The 15,194-nt window shown below is 36.4% G+C and overlaps 1 protein-coding gene and 1 long non-coding RNA gene across 2 annotated transcripts in view; one reads left to right on the top strand and one right to left on the bottom strand.

The window, feature by feature from the left end:
- Positions 1–213: 213 nt before the first annotated feature.
- On the top strand, positions 214–5,421 carry LOC127013017 (uncharacterized). The gene is made up of 3 exons (XR_007766047.1): positions 214–362; positions 1,792–1,892; positions 4,421–5,421. It is a non-coding gene; the product is annotated as an uncharacterized LOC127013017 (long non-coding RNA).
- THSD7A (thrombospondin type 1 domain containing 7A) overlaps positions 1,588–15,194 on the bottom strand; it is a 205,966-nt gene continuing 192,359 nt past the window's right edge. Inside the window, exons 22-28 of the mRNA XM_050891559.1 lie at positions 14,696–14,870; positions 12,408–12,581; positions 11,289–11,384; positions 8,194–8,276; positions 7,645–7,855; positions 4,145–4,232; positions 1,588–2,570 (exon numbers count right to left, since the gene is read on the bottom strand). Coding sequence (XP_050747516.1) covers positions 2,486–2,570; positions 4,145–4,232; positions 7,645–7,855; positions 8,194–8,276; positions 11,289–11,384; positions 12,408–12,581; positions 14,696–14,870 — 912 coding nt within the window. The 3' untranslated portion in view covers positions 1,588–2,485. The remainder of the gene's footprint in view (positions 2,571–4,144; positions 4,233–7,644; positions 7,856–8,193; positions 8,277–11,288; positions 11,385–12,407; positions 12,582–14,695; positions 14,871–15,194) is intronic.

Raw genomic sequence — 15,194 nt, 5'->3', positions numbered from 1 at the left:
AAAACCCTGTTCCCTCAATTCTCTATTGGTCCAATACTATTTAACAACACAGAATCAGACTTTTAAAAGGACAGAAATTGTGATTAAGCTTTATGTCTCCACATGATAGTTATCATTCTTTAAAACTTTATAACTTTTCCACGTAATTTTTTGTATGTCTGACAAAATGGGAATCAACTAGGTTTTTCTTGTTTTCTACTCAAGAATGCTGAAGTAATTAAATTCATCAAGATTTGGGTTTTTTCCTATGGATCTTTACAAAGCGATGTAAGACTGAAGCCCCCAGTCCTGTGACACGTATATGAATGAACCACTGCTGTGGCAGGGGGCCATGGCACTTCACCAGCTGCGGCTGGATCAAGGTATAAAATGAGAAACTAAACCTGTACGAAAGATTGTTACTATTGTTCCTCTCTGCTCATCATTCCCATTTGGGAAATACTTATGCAGTGAGAGGAAGGTCATTTTCTTGATGCAGTAACACCACACTGGTAATATAAGTTAGCTAAGTTAAAGTAGGACCACAATCTCTCTTGAACATTCACAAAATGCACATTGGTTCCAAGAATTATTCTACATGGAACAAAGGTTGGTATTTTTAAGGACTGATGTTACTCATTGATGTCCATGAGAGTCTTGTCATCAATTTCAGTGGATCTGGGCCAAAGTTTGCAAAGCTACAGTTTTATTCAGTGTGCAAAAACTGGTGCTTCTTGAGTAAATAGCGTGATGAGTAGGCAGAAATGGTTTAGGTTATAAAAAAGACCTGAGAACCTAATATTGAACTTTATATAACAATTATTTTTGAGAGGTTGCCTGATAAAGTTTTGTATTGCTTAGTAGTGGCACAGTCACTTATATGTTCAGGCTACACATAGAAGCCATTTGATGAGAATAACCCTTCTCAGGTCATGAATCACATCTGTAACAGGCATGTAGATACAGTGGCAAGTCAATGAGCTTCATGTCGGAAGCGTAACACTGAAAAGCCATAAGCATGGAAGAGGTTAACAGTGAGTTTTTATAATGCCAGACTTTTTAAAAAAGTAATGAGTATTAAAATGGCAGAACTATTGATCTTATTGTTTACTTGTCAGTACACTCAAGAGTTTAACTGAATAATTAAAAGAGTCTATCCAATTATCCTAATTAGAAAAGACAAAAGGGCTCTGAGTATTGCACTGTCAGCAACAGTGAAAACGCTCTCACTAGTGGAAGGAAAACAAAGCAAAACCATTTTATTTTAGTTGAACAAACAATTAGAATACCTTTTTAGACAGTAAGTATGTCACTCAGGATTACAGGGCAACCACTTTTCTTTTTCTTTTCTTTTTTTTCTAACAAAGTTAACAAATATAAAAAATCTAGTCATAAACAGCCTTCAAAGTACAATTAGAAACCAGCAGGACAATCTATACCAGTATAGGTAGATGGGGCAAGAAACTAGACACTTGTATTACTGCCATGATATAGACTACAAATGGCCGCTGTGATGAGGAACGGTGTGTAGAGTACACGTCGTTAGCCGATTCCATCCAGTTGCAGTCCAAACCGAATGCTACTCTCTTCAGGATTCAAGACCTGTCTACTTGACACTCCTTGCACAAGATACATCATCATCCTTTCTGAAAAGAGGCAGTTTCTATGGCAATACTAGTTAAGTGCATATCATGCTGCACTAATATAGTGCAAAAATTTGCCTTACATGTAGAAAAAAAGATGCAGGCAACAGTTTGAGTTAGAGAAAGTAGAAACGTATTGTAACATTTACAATGGGTATTCTTTTTCCAGACAGAAACCGCTAGAAAATACTGAATCTGAGAATGCCTCCTTTCTGGATGTACATACGAGGCCTTTATACTTTGGAGTGATCACAGGACAGAATTTTGCAAGTGAGTCATTGCCCTCTGAAATGCAGGTTAACACAAGCTATCATCAACTGGCAAACTGTTGAACTTGCTCAGTGGGTTAATCCTAGTTAAAAGTTAATATTGTACTAAGCACTAAAATGCTCTTTAACAAGTATATAATCTGATAGAGTAATACATATGGTTCAACTGAGTATATACGTTATGCTTGAATATAAAGAGTCATAGCTTGGTACAAACTCTTCATGCGTACTGATTATACTTGGTTAATGTTGCAGGGGCTTCCAACTGTTAATACTATGTCAGCTACAGTATTCTGGAGACAGAAGTGGTGCTTATAGTTTGTAAGATTGAGGAAAGACCACAAATCTCCAACTGCAGTGTCTATTAACGTGATTCTGCCAGATTTCTCAGTGCTGATGGTCTAAAGTAAAGCAATAATACCTTGAATATCCGTAGGCATTATGAAATCCATCCTTCTTTATCTATGGTGCAGTTACAAAAAAGAAAAAGTCAAAACACTTAATCCACTCCATAGAAAATCCCTGTGGCTTTGGACACCTTCTGATTTCAATCCATTAATTTAGACTCCATTTGTCACCATGAGAAGTTATATTTTACATATCTGCATCTCCATCATAAGCCAAGGTTAAAGGTTTCAGTCGGTTGTTCTGCCTTCTCTGGGGCTTCTTTGGCTTTTTGCTGAAACAATAAGATAATTTGTAAATAGAGCAAGAAACTAATAACATAGCAAAGATGGATTTCAGTCTTAAATGAAAGATGAGTGTGTTAAGATAATGCATTAAGATAATGCTATAAGCCTAAAACCTTCACTTGGATCAGTAATTATCTCCTTATCAACCCAAAGCAACATCTAATTCAAAGCTCAGTTGTTGAGAAACAGGCTGTTACGGCGCTGATGTGACTTGATGAAATCCTTGGCAGGTAATCCTGCAAGATCAGTCAGTTTTCAGAAGAACCCAGAGCCTGCAGTGCAATATTTGGTCATGTATCAAAGCCGCAATCAGGTTCTTTTAAATTATATGACTCAAATCTTAACCCCTCTTGACGCATCAAGGGTTTCCACAGGAAAGTTTCATCTTTTGATTAGTTTTATCTCATTATACTTGCTGGGATGACTACAGTTAATTCTAGATGTTATAATCAAACCAGTCATAAATAGCAGGGATATGGTTGTTAGCCATTAACCATTCCCTGTTTAGCCTTGAATTAGATTTTGATCCAGCAGTATTTCCAATCCATTTGATACAGTTTTAAAAAATTACCAAGCCAAAGGAAAATGCATGTTTATGCATGCTTTAGTACTTGTCTTCTTTTAGAGTGTAATATACTTTTAGAGTGTAATATAAGCATTTCTTTAAATCAGGCCTGTGCATCCTCAGTCTTGTCCAAAATCTTATCTCAGCTATGTCACTTAGGCTGCCCAAACCTAAATCTTTCTTACCAAACTAGTTGTTACAGTGGCTTGCAGTGGCCACAGATTCTAGTCCGAAGAATCTGCAGTGGAGTTGTATGCTAACGGATTTTCTTTTCCTCAAAAAATAAAAGATTCTTTTCCTTACTGAGACAGAAGTGAGATTTTGGGGAAGGTTTACTGAAAACCAAACAAATCCAGAAGCCCCCCAAATGCCTAGTAACGCAGTACAGCCAAGAGCCTGATGTGTACGACCACACTTCCCTCACCTTCCACCTGCACAGTCATTTGGATCAGAAATTCCAAACAGGACCTAGAAAACTTCAGGGAGAGCATTCTCAAAGGTGACTTGTTCTTGCAAAAAATCTGTGCTTTCACATGCACTAAGATTTTTCAACAAAATGTTATTTCATGTATGAAAAACACGAGAAAGTTTTCAGACTTTTTTTGGTTGTGTATCTCTATATCCTGCCAAATATCAAATCTGACTTGCCTGATTACTAAATTTCCTTCTTGCTATTTCTCTCTGTATTTTGTGATACAGATGCAATGAAATTATCATGGACACAGTACATTCTTAACAGAGATAAACTGAGCAAAAATAAACCATACACTAAGCTACCCCATATTTGTAAGAAGTTCTTCTAACCTCAGGAGAGCATGTGTTTATCCATCATCTAGACTACAACCAGAGTCCACTAACCTGAGCTTGGACAAAAGGACGTGGAAAATTAAACACTGCAGTTCACAGAAGTGCCTGCAGTTTCTATAGTGGCAAATGTAAACGCTTGCATTACAGTCTGTGTGGGACTGCTTGTTTGTAAATAATTAAAGAACTCACCAGGCTAGATAGATCATAGAAACAATAAAGATGAGTAAAACAAATGCACCAGCAGCTACACCATAAACCCAGGTCTTCAGCCTCCCATCTAAAAGGAATGAATGTTAGTCAGTAGTGTTTGAGTTAGTCTTGTTGAATTATTAGTTCTGATATAGTATAGAAATACTTTTATAATCCAAATTAAATGTCTTCACTAGCAATTACAGCTTAATAAGAGTAAATACTATTAAACAACTGAGCAATAACTTCTCTGTGCACTTGTGTTCTGCTTTTCAGCCAAAGTCTGGATAACCCAAATGGAGCCGAGATGTGGAGCAGAGGCAGCAAGTGAGACCCCCAGAAACCCAGCCCCTGGGCCTGCTGGTAGCGGGCAATACTTCAGCGTGATCGCAGGGCAGCTTATCAGCCCGGGACTCATTTATGCTGTTAGCATCACCTTCCATTCTAGCTCCAGTAAATCAATCTGCCTGTTATTTTCATTCTTGTTGTGATTTCATGTTATGTTTTTAAATACCTTTAGCATGTTCTACCTCATCCATACCTTAACTGCACATACACAACTTTCACTACTGCATAAAGTAATAATTTTTCAATTTCTTCCCCTACCAAATGCAAGTTTTGTTGTTATAAAACACCTTCCCCTCACAGAACAAGCAAAAATACACCAAAAAAGACTACCCGTGCTCATAAATAGAACAACTGATTGTTGTTAATAAGGACTGTATTTATGTGCAACCTGTGCACTTTGTATTTTGGACATGATGTCCCTGCAGGCTGAGGTATACATCCCACTCTCCTGCTTGCCTTGATCCTAGATGCACCCACTTCTCCCAGAAAAGATGGTGTGACTTTGTCTGTGGGATTTTGCTCTGAACCCTAAATGAGCATGTCACAACCCAAGGTCAGTGCATGGTATTTGGCTCACTGCTTTTATCTGACTCATTTTGCAAATTTCTAAATGGCTTTTTGAAAACGTTGTTTTACAGGAGGTTAGCTAGCCTTGTTGCACCTCCTTGACAATGAAAATTCCATTAAAAGCCTGACTTATTCCATTTACAAGTGGTAAAATTTTTATTTCATGAAGTCGTGTATATTTTCAATGTAAGCAAACACAGCTAAAATTTTTCTGACCAAAAACTTATTGCTTCCTGATACCTCTGTAGAACAAAAAGGCATTATCAATGTAGTTGATGTTTCTACAACATAATAATAACAAAAATTAGTCAGACTGACTTTGCTCAGATTCACAGTAGCACTCTTTATTGCTGTGCAGTTAAGTTCAGGCTTTCTGATCTCTAGCAATGCAAAGTCTTGCAGTCATGTGGAAACTTGTTCAAGACTCATCAATATAGAAACATTTTAGCTTCATTACATTAATCAACCTAATGAAACATTATAACTGATAATAACTGATATAACTGAAATAACTGATCCATTAAAGATGAATTGAACAGTAGATTTGACCTGACATATCCAATGATATGATAATACGAATGAGAGGAATTCAGACTTCAGTACTGCTAAATAGGTTAGATTATTCTCCCCCTGGCTTCTTTCCATTGGTAAATGTAAGGGGTTTTGGGTTGTTTTGGGTTTGCTTGTTTTAAAATAGTATTATCTCCTTGAAAAAAAAGACTGGCATTACCTTGTGTATGGATTTATTTATTTTTGTCAAAGCAGGGAACTCTGTTAATGAGGTCATTCCTCTTATGCAACTACAGGCATCTAACTCAGGCTTTCTGAATTCCCCCTGGACAGATTATTTCTAAGTATACAAGGGAACTGCCATCTCAAACTCATCTGTTTTGGGTAATAGATCAGCACAGACACTTGAAGAGGATAGTTTTAATACCTTCCTTTCTGGAACTGCAATATAATTTGTTGAAGACAGTGAAAGAACTATTTTAAATCTAGACTTAGAAACTGTGAGGAAAGGAATAATCATGCTACATGCTCCTGGAATTAAAACAACCAAGTATAAATCTCATCTGAAGTGCAAAATGTTCACTTTCTTCCACATTTGCTCATACCTTCACTGGATAAAGTATTAGTTCTATTGAATACTGTTGTTTTTATCTGAGCTAAGCTATGTTTCCTTCCTGACTTGAATTACTGGAAAATTGGTGAGTTTTCATGAAATCTCTCAGCTGTTCCTTGCTCCAAAAACCATGTCTGAGCTCACATGAGCATCCACGTTCCTAAATAGTTGAAGGCGACTGTCTGACATTTGCTTATTGTCGGCACTCTGGCTGCTACAACCCACCCTCTGGCATTTTCAGGTGGAGTTAGCTAGAATGAGTAAAAGATAACATATTTGGTAAGATGCTATTTTTTAAAGGAGGACCAGGAAAGCTTAATTTTCTTTTTTTATTGTGGATTAAAGTATTAACTAATTGGAGTAAAGACCATTTTATTTCAGGTATCAAATATAGTATCACAGTAGAAATAACAGTAAATACTAGTAGGACTAATGTGATCTAACATAAGTTTTCTAACCTGGACATGATTTAATCTGCTTATTAGAAGTATTGCTGTAGTTCTCCATTTGCAGCATTTTATGGATTATGCATGTAAAGATACTGTTTTCAATTCTCAGATTAAAAACATTCATAAAAGCTTTAGAAAGAAATGAACACCCTAAGACACAAGTGTGTTAGAATATTTAGCTCTATGTGATTTAAAAGACACTTAAGAAGATAACCAATTGCTCTCTTCATATAATTAACATTTTGGACAAGCATCATATGTCTTTATGTGAAAGTATTTTGTTAATTAAAGTTTTATTTATCTCAATGCTTAATAGTACTGGGAAATATTTACTGAAATCTAATGACATGATGGACTTTATAAAGTATTTTTGATGGGATAACTGTCTTATAATATATTTCTTGCCACATAAGTCCTTGCTCAGCTCTAAGGAACATGGTCCATCATAAAAGCAAATATTGCCTATAGAGACTTAGAGCGTGTCTATGCTAAATATCAATAATATGGTTAGCTCTTGTCTAGCATGAATTAGTTTAAATATGGATATGGCAGAAAAGCATTAGCATATCTATACGGATTATTTTCCTACAATTTATGCTACGGCTGCAAATTTTAAGCAGCCCTTACCCTTTGCAGTCTTCAGTGCTACCTTTTCACTCCTCTGTCAACAGCATTATTGGTTGAGACAGCATAATCTAATATCCTGGCTTGCACCTTTGCAGGCAACTCCCTTCTAAAGTCACATTTCAGATAGCTTCTGTGAATTTTAACTGGTAGAAGGGATTAAAAGGAAATCTTCTGCAATACAAGATTTCATTAAATATATTGATGGAGTGGCTGAGAAGGCTAGAGGTTTGCTTATGTCTCTTCCTTTGTTTTCAGTCAGGGCAGATGCTTGTCTTCTTAAATGAACACTTAAGGGTTTTTCTTTTCTTCCTCGGCATCACAAAAATGTAAATGCCAGACCCTGCAGCAGTACTTAGCATTAAGAACTGCTCATTGCATGACTTCACCTGGCCCAAAAGGCTGTAGAAACCAGGTCCTTCCTCGTCCTGACTGGTTACTGGAGGGCTGGGTAGGGTTCACAGCTCGACTGGTTTTCACATCTCCCTTTTTGTCCTCCATGGTGGGGATCACCACCACTGGGATGAGAGTGCACTGTTCGAGTGTGCCATCGGAGGACATAACTTCAGTATATCCGTCTTCACAACTGCACGTTCTAGTCTGTAGGGAACAAGTGTTTTACACTGTGTAGCAGAAAAACACAGTTTTCTGTGAGCTATAAAACATAACAACATGGATGACTGGAAGAGAAGACTGTTTTGACGAGTGCTAGCCTGGAGAGTACCTCTTCACATATTTTTATGCAGGTTCGTACCAAATCAACAGAGATTATTCAACTTTTAATTGAAAGGTAGAAAATGGTCTGAGGTTGATTTTAACAAATTAATGATTAGCAAAGTCTCTGAAAATACTTTTTGTTGGCATAATCTTTGTAATGCAGAGAGACGTGTGGGAAGCCCTCATGGGGGTGTTTTATGCTCCAATGCAGTAGCACATACCTCACTGCAGTAAGCGTGGGGTTGACTGCACGGTGGGTTACATGACCTGTCAGCATCTGGTTGGCGCATCACTAAACAGCCCCCTGTAGGACAGAAAATCATATTTTGACATGGTAATACCTCACCACTGATGAAATTACTGATGTCATTACTTGCTACAGTATGTCGTGGATTACAATTTTATTGCTAATTTGAATTTAAGAGTCCTTCTCTTATTCCAAGGTGAAGGATAATTGGTATCAAGTATTTTCTTACAGGTAGAGTAAGGATACAGCACATGTATTTGCATTCATGTGCATTTTAGAGAACTAATATTTGGCAAGTGAATCTTTTGGTTTTCCCTTTGTTCCTTTGGTGGATTGCTCAAAAAACAGTTTAAACGTTTTGTTGTGCTTGAGGGAACAGATTTTAGTTCTCTTGGGCCCTCCTTATGACTTACATATTAAAACTGTGGCCACAAAAAAAAAAAAGCTTATTTTTGATTCGTATCTTTGCCTGTTAAGCTGAAAACAAACTACTCATCTAGTTTATAAATGGATACCTGTCTTCTGCTGCTCCTCAGTAGTCACTTTTACACATACTATAGCTTTGCCTCTTATGAAGCCACACTTGATGCTAGTCTAAGATTTTTCAGAAGGAAAGAAGTATTATCAGTAAAGCATGTACTGAATGCTATGATACTGATGATATAGTGGGTTTCAGTCTTTTTCCTTTTTATACAGTCCTAGTTCTCATTTCTACAGCTTTATGTACAGTGCAGTTATTGTTATGGACCAATACACACAATCAGGCTTTCACTATCATTTCAGCCAGAACGACTTTAAAATACATTTAGAATCAGTTTGAATTTACCTGGGTTTCCTTCTAGCTTACAGAAGAGGGATATGCATCACGCAGTTTAAAGTTTATACTGCTACAGGATGACTTATCTTGCATCCCCCAAATTAATAACATTTTTATACTGGTGTGATATGATGATGAAATCCTGATAGCTGAGGTTGGTCATGACCATAGCAGATGTAGTTAGATGTGGTTACGTACATCCAAGTGTTAGCGGGATGGCCGATGAAGAACAAAGAAAACCCTGCTGGTTTCCATAAATTTTCCCCACCCCCAGAAAGGAAAATCGTACATCCTAGCATACAAATCACATGCCTGTGGGAATCTATGTAATAAAATATCAGTCATCCAAGGAAGCTGCAGAAGGAAAGAGCTGCCTCATCGCCCATGCGAAACAACACCTTCAAGTAAAAAAGAACTATTCAGCACAATAATATTATGCAAGTAAGTAAACAAATAAAGGTCTTAAAATACCAACAGGACTCATAATAAAAATCTGATAATGTCTGAATTAAAATACACTATGTTAGAGCCAAATGTGCAGCAATAAGGCAGCAAAGAAACACAGTAATCACAGATACTGGTTGATTCTAGATCAAAATGGGTAATCTCCATTTAAATCAATCGTGTATGTGCATCTGTCAGTTTGAGCTCTTAAATACTGTAGTTTATACAAACCACTTTCAAAAAAATGTTGAAATGTAAATTACAATCTGGTTCATGACTATACTTCATGCAGAGAAGTTCTCACAGATCATTATACGTAAGTGCTTTGTTTGAAAACTATCAAGAACATAGAAAAAATATAGTTTTGCATTGCATGGAAACTGGTGATTACATTGTCTGGAATTTTCCACTGGTCTTCATTTCAAATCAGAAAGTTACCACAGCTTTAAAATCACGTACAAACAAACTTTGAAAAAAGAGATACAACATAGGTCCGAGGTTAGTCTGCCTGGGAGGTCCCATCATAAAAAACCTGCCAACACCACACATTCATAAACTTGTCATTCCTTACCACATGGCTGTATTCAGTCACATCAGAACAAACTATTATTTTCATGTGACTGACTGTGATTTATGAATATATTCTGATTTTAACATCTCAGAGCCATAATCACCAAGATGCTATTTATTTTGAAATCCTGTAGGACCTTTAATAGATAATATCATATATTAATCTCAATAAGAATTCTTACTTAGAGTTTTACTTACCATATAAGCATCTTAGCTAGGCAGGAAGCAATCAAGGTGCATAAATAATGCCCTGTTGCATTAATTGTGAAGATGATGCATTTTAATATTCTTACAGCACAAGGTGACACTTGCAAAAGAGACTTTGGGCTATTAAGAATTATTTCAAAACCTTGTAAAAATAATACAGATATTTTATTTCTACTGTTACAACAGAAAGTAGTGGTGGATTCCATCATCAAGAAGTATTGTATTGGCAGTCCATGAATTAGAGCTCCCCTCCTGTGACTGACCTGACAGTGGCTGGCATTGAGGATGTGCTTACAATCTCTGAGATTCTTTTACTATCACCTCGGCTGATATAAAAATTATTTAAACAACAAATGCATAACTCTTAGCTTAAATGAATCCCTAATTCTGATAAATAAATTCACATAAATAGATATATATGAAGATTTTCTTGAGTTCGGAGACCTCAGTCCTCCTTAATTCATGGTGGTTTGTGCTTTGGTTTGCACAAAAAATAACTACATCCCATAGCTGTCCACTGAAGTATCCTGCTATAGGTTTATGTCATTGAAGTAAAGAAATAAACTTATATTAGCACATTTACTAAAACTTGATATTTTGTAATTTAAGGAGATATATGATATATGCATGATATTATCAGGCTTTGTATCTCTCTGCCTCTGTATAGGCACTGAAATGAACTTTAATACATAAAAGTTTTATTTGTTATAGGGCTTGAAATCTGAAACCCAAAATTTAGAAGTGTAAAGATGTCTATGGTAAAAAAAATATACAATGTAAAACATTCCAGGTCCAGTACAGACGATAATATTTATATTTACTTTTAGCATTACATGCTGCATAATTATGGAAAAGAAATGGCATCTTTAGTATGCAAAAACGTGATGATTCAAGACAACAGCACGTTGATTCATACATCAGGAACACGTGTTTTTAGCAAATTCTTTTAAAAAAAATATTTCCATTTGTTGGGAGAAGACATTATCCACCTGTTTTCCAGGCTTTTGTGTGTATATAAAAAGAGTAGTTACCTGTGACGTTTAAACCATCTGACCTTTGGCACCACACAGTTCGAGAAGATCCCTTCCATGGGCTAGCCATCCACTTGTATTCATAGCACTGGCCATCTACACAGAGAACATTCACTTTTCAAGAAATTTGATGACAAGATTTTAGGCTACCACTGGCGGCAGCCACACTCATCAGTAGACCATACTCATTATGTTTAACAGCTTTTATGGCTAAGTAGGCCCCTTCCTCCTTCACCTAGCAACTCAGAAGGGTGCACTGCACACATGGAGGCCCCAAGGTCTCCTGCACTTACTAGATACATACAGAACAGACCAGATGTGTCCCGGACACTAACGATAATGGTTGTACACATTGCTCGTGGAGTAAGCCTAATGTAGTTAATGGGCAAAACAGATGGTTCCAATAACCTCATAATGGTTGTGGCCCATCTGTTGCACAAAACTCGTTTAGGATTCAGGTTCCTTTCCTGGTAACACTGAGCTTCAGTCAATGCTCCAGTACTTGGTGAAGTGGCCCGGGCTGCATCTGGCTTCACAGCTCTGCTGTACACCTCTCATATGGCCTGGGACAAATCAGGAAGTCCTTCTGCACCTTAGCTCTCTTATAAACATAAAATTCCTTTTTGCCTGATCTGTCTGGCCTCTGAATGGACAAGAAATGTCTGTACAGGAAATGATTTTTCTTAGATACTTTGTCCAGTAGCAGCGGTAAGCATGACTGAGACTTTTTAATGTCGTTGTCATGCGATTAACAATTCAAAGGGTAGAGAGAAATTTAAATTTGGTTATGTATCAAAACTTAAAGATTTCTTTTTATTAATGTTATCAAGCAGATGAGGCAACTATTCTTTCCCATATCATAAAAAGAAATGCCATTATTAAAAAAGGATCATCAGTTCTCCAAAGATTGTGTTTAAAGTGGTCACATACGATAGTTAGCATTTGAAAGTTTTTCTGTTTACAGTTGATATCTGGAAAATAAAAATTTAAGTGCATTTCTACATCTATCAAATCTGTATTTGCCTAAATTTGATACCATGAACAGAAAGAAAACAAAACTATTGTTGCTCTGTATTTTTTTCATACAGGACATGGCCTTATGTATATTTTGGTGCTTACCACTGCATGGTCTTGTTTCCAAAGCCTGTTCTGGGCAGAGATGTTGATTCTCTAATTCCTGAATGATCACTGCCCGAGATCGGACTTGTATCCCTCCAAAGCCGAGATCCTCACCATTAACACAGGTTAGCTGACAAAGGCTCCATTCTGACCACTCTCTCAAGTAACAGTCCCCTGTCAAACAGCAATTTTATAAGATGAATGATCATCATATGTAAAGAGTTTTTTGCACTGAATATGTCTTCGAAAAAAATGTCCAAATCTGGTTTCTTAATTTTCCCTCTTTATAGTTCCTTTCATTCCTCTTTTTAAAGGTGACTTACACTGAAGAGAAGGTAATATTTTGACACTCTCTGAATATCTGTGCATAGAAAATAGTAATGAAAAGATTACACAAAAGCCTATTTGTTCTAAAGCAGGGTAGTTTCCTGTAGCATTCCCATAAGATCACTCTCATTTTGAATTTCTGAGTAACACTCTACCCAATGTCTGGATTTTCGTAAATTTTAGGGTATTGTGCACTGTATGCCTTACGCTAAATTTATATATCTTGCTCACAATTCTTTGATCTTAGAAAGAGAAAACATTGTCTAGTTTTAAAAAGATTAATTGTTGCTTATCCTCATGCAGAATTTCTCTAAAAAGACAGTAGAAGCAACTGCTGGAACATTCTTTGCAAGAAAGGGAAATGGGAAGGTGATTAAAATGTCCGCTCTGGCTATTTCATGTTAGGATAATAGAGATTTGTAGAATGTTATCTTATAGCGTAAAACTGAAAAACAAAATTATACTAATGACACTAATTAGCATGATCGGCTAAAGAACATTTAAGGAAGATCTGAGGCACAACACAAGGAGACCATTTTGTTAAAACTGCAGTAGAAAATGGGACTAGACTGTGCACAGACTCATAAATAAACCTCTTAGTTCTCATTATTTCAGTGAAAGAGCTATTAAAAATTCATGCTACCTTGCATTATACTGATGACAGATATAATCAGTACTGTGTTGACCAGATGCCTGATTAATGACGGAATTTTATTTGCCAATGTTAGAAAAGAATGTGAAGAAATGAATAATTGAAGAACTGATGTATACATAATAGGAAAACAAGTAGTGATTTTTTGAAACATTAGTTGGAGCATATAATTAGCACATCCCCACAGGGCAGTTATTCTTGCTGGCTAAATGTGAGATTGTTGAAGAACAGGTTCCTGCTCAGCAAAATTTTAACAGCAAGCAGTAAGCAGCTATATTTTTTTTAATAAATTTGACTAACAAGAAAACATAAGTACAAGCTTTTTATTCCTCCAATTTTCATTTAATAAGTAAAAATATGTGAAAATCATGCAATTGGAATGCTGTGCACAAAGCAGTGATGGAAGCCTCTCTGGTTTTGATTATTTTCTATTTATTGAGGCAACTTTACCTTCAGTCCAGTCTGAAATGAACTGGAAAAAAAATTCTGAGAAAGAGGAGAATTGCAAGAGAACAAAACAGTACTGGTATAGAATGATAGCTACATTAGAACTGAAGGAGTTAATCACTACTTCTGAAGATACATCACTAATGACTCTACTGAACAACAGCAATATACTTCAAATTCTACAAATAAGTGTCTGAAATGAACTGGAGGGGTTTTACTGGAAATTAAACAGCTGTTACAGGCTCTTAATCCTTCTCAGTATGAGGGTCATAGACCTGATCATTTATAACAGCTTCTTTGGATTCAGTCTACAAGGGCAATGATAGCGCATGTCACATCCAGCGAGTTAAACAGCTAGAAACACTCACATTTTCTCAGAGATCAAAATATTAGTTTCATTTGGAATAGCCCCTTTAAACAAAAAAATAAGACTCCCTAGCTTAGCTTACTTAGACACCCTTAAAAGGCATCAAGTTCTTAGCCACTATTAAAAGTATTAACAAAGCTGTTAGGTGATCTAAGCACTTAAAGCAAGTATTTAGCTGTCAACAAACCCTCTTTCTTATAGAGTTAAACACAGGTTTTATTTCAAAAGATTTTGTGAAAAAATATATTCTTATTAGGTGCAATCTGTGACTGAGACAAGTCTTTTATAACATTTAAAACCTGGTATTTTTTCTAATTGATTTATTGTCGTGAAAACACTACTGGAAAGTAACTCTGTTGGTCATTTGATGGATGAATCCAATCAGTAAAGCATGTGAAAAAGATTTAATTGCCTGTGGCTAATGCTAGGCACTGATAACTGGAATGATACCCAACCAATCTTGAAATGCAACATTTATTTGAATAGCTTTGTTACCTGGACAAGGGACAGTGCAGGTTTCCTCAAGTATCATCTTCTTATTACCATCTATAATAGGCTCTGTTTCTCCACAGAATTCCTCATCTACTACTTTGCCAACATCTTCAATGGATCCATCAAAAACCACACAGGAAATATTCCTCACTCGTGTTCCCTCTCCACATTGGGCATCCTGGGGAAGGAGGACATACATGGATGCTGGACAGAAGAAAGTGCCAAAAGACTAGATCTGAGCTACATGTCACTCTGTCTTCTATTATTTTTTGCTTAACTACTTATTCAACCCAGTAGGGAAAAAAAAAAAGACATTGTTCTTTACTTCTGAAACAAACACACACACACAAACGAAAAATTCTGCTGGCTGCTACCACTGTTTCTTGAAGTATGGAGCTAATTATACCTCTGAATTGCAACCATGGCAGTATCTCAAGTGCAGATCTCTTCTAGGATGCCAATCTATTTCCACAGATACTCTTTTACAATAGGAGGATTTCAA

Source organism: Gymnogyps californianus, chromosome 2, assembly GCF_018139145.2.
Source record: "Gymnogyps californianus isolate 813 chromosome 2, ASM1813914v2, whole genome shotgun sequence".
Taxonomy (NCBI): Eukaryota; Metazoa; Chordata; class Aves; order Accipitriformes; family Cathartidae; genus Gymnogyps; species Gymnogyps californianus.
The sequence above is the reverse complement of the archived record's forward strand: the minus strand, read 5'-3'. Positions and strand labels throughout refer to the sequence as shown.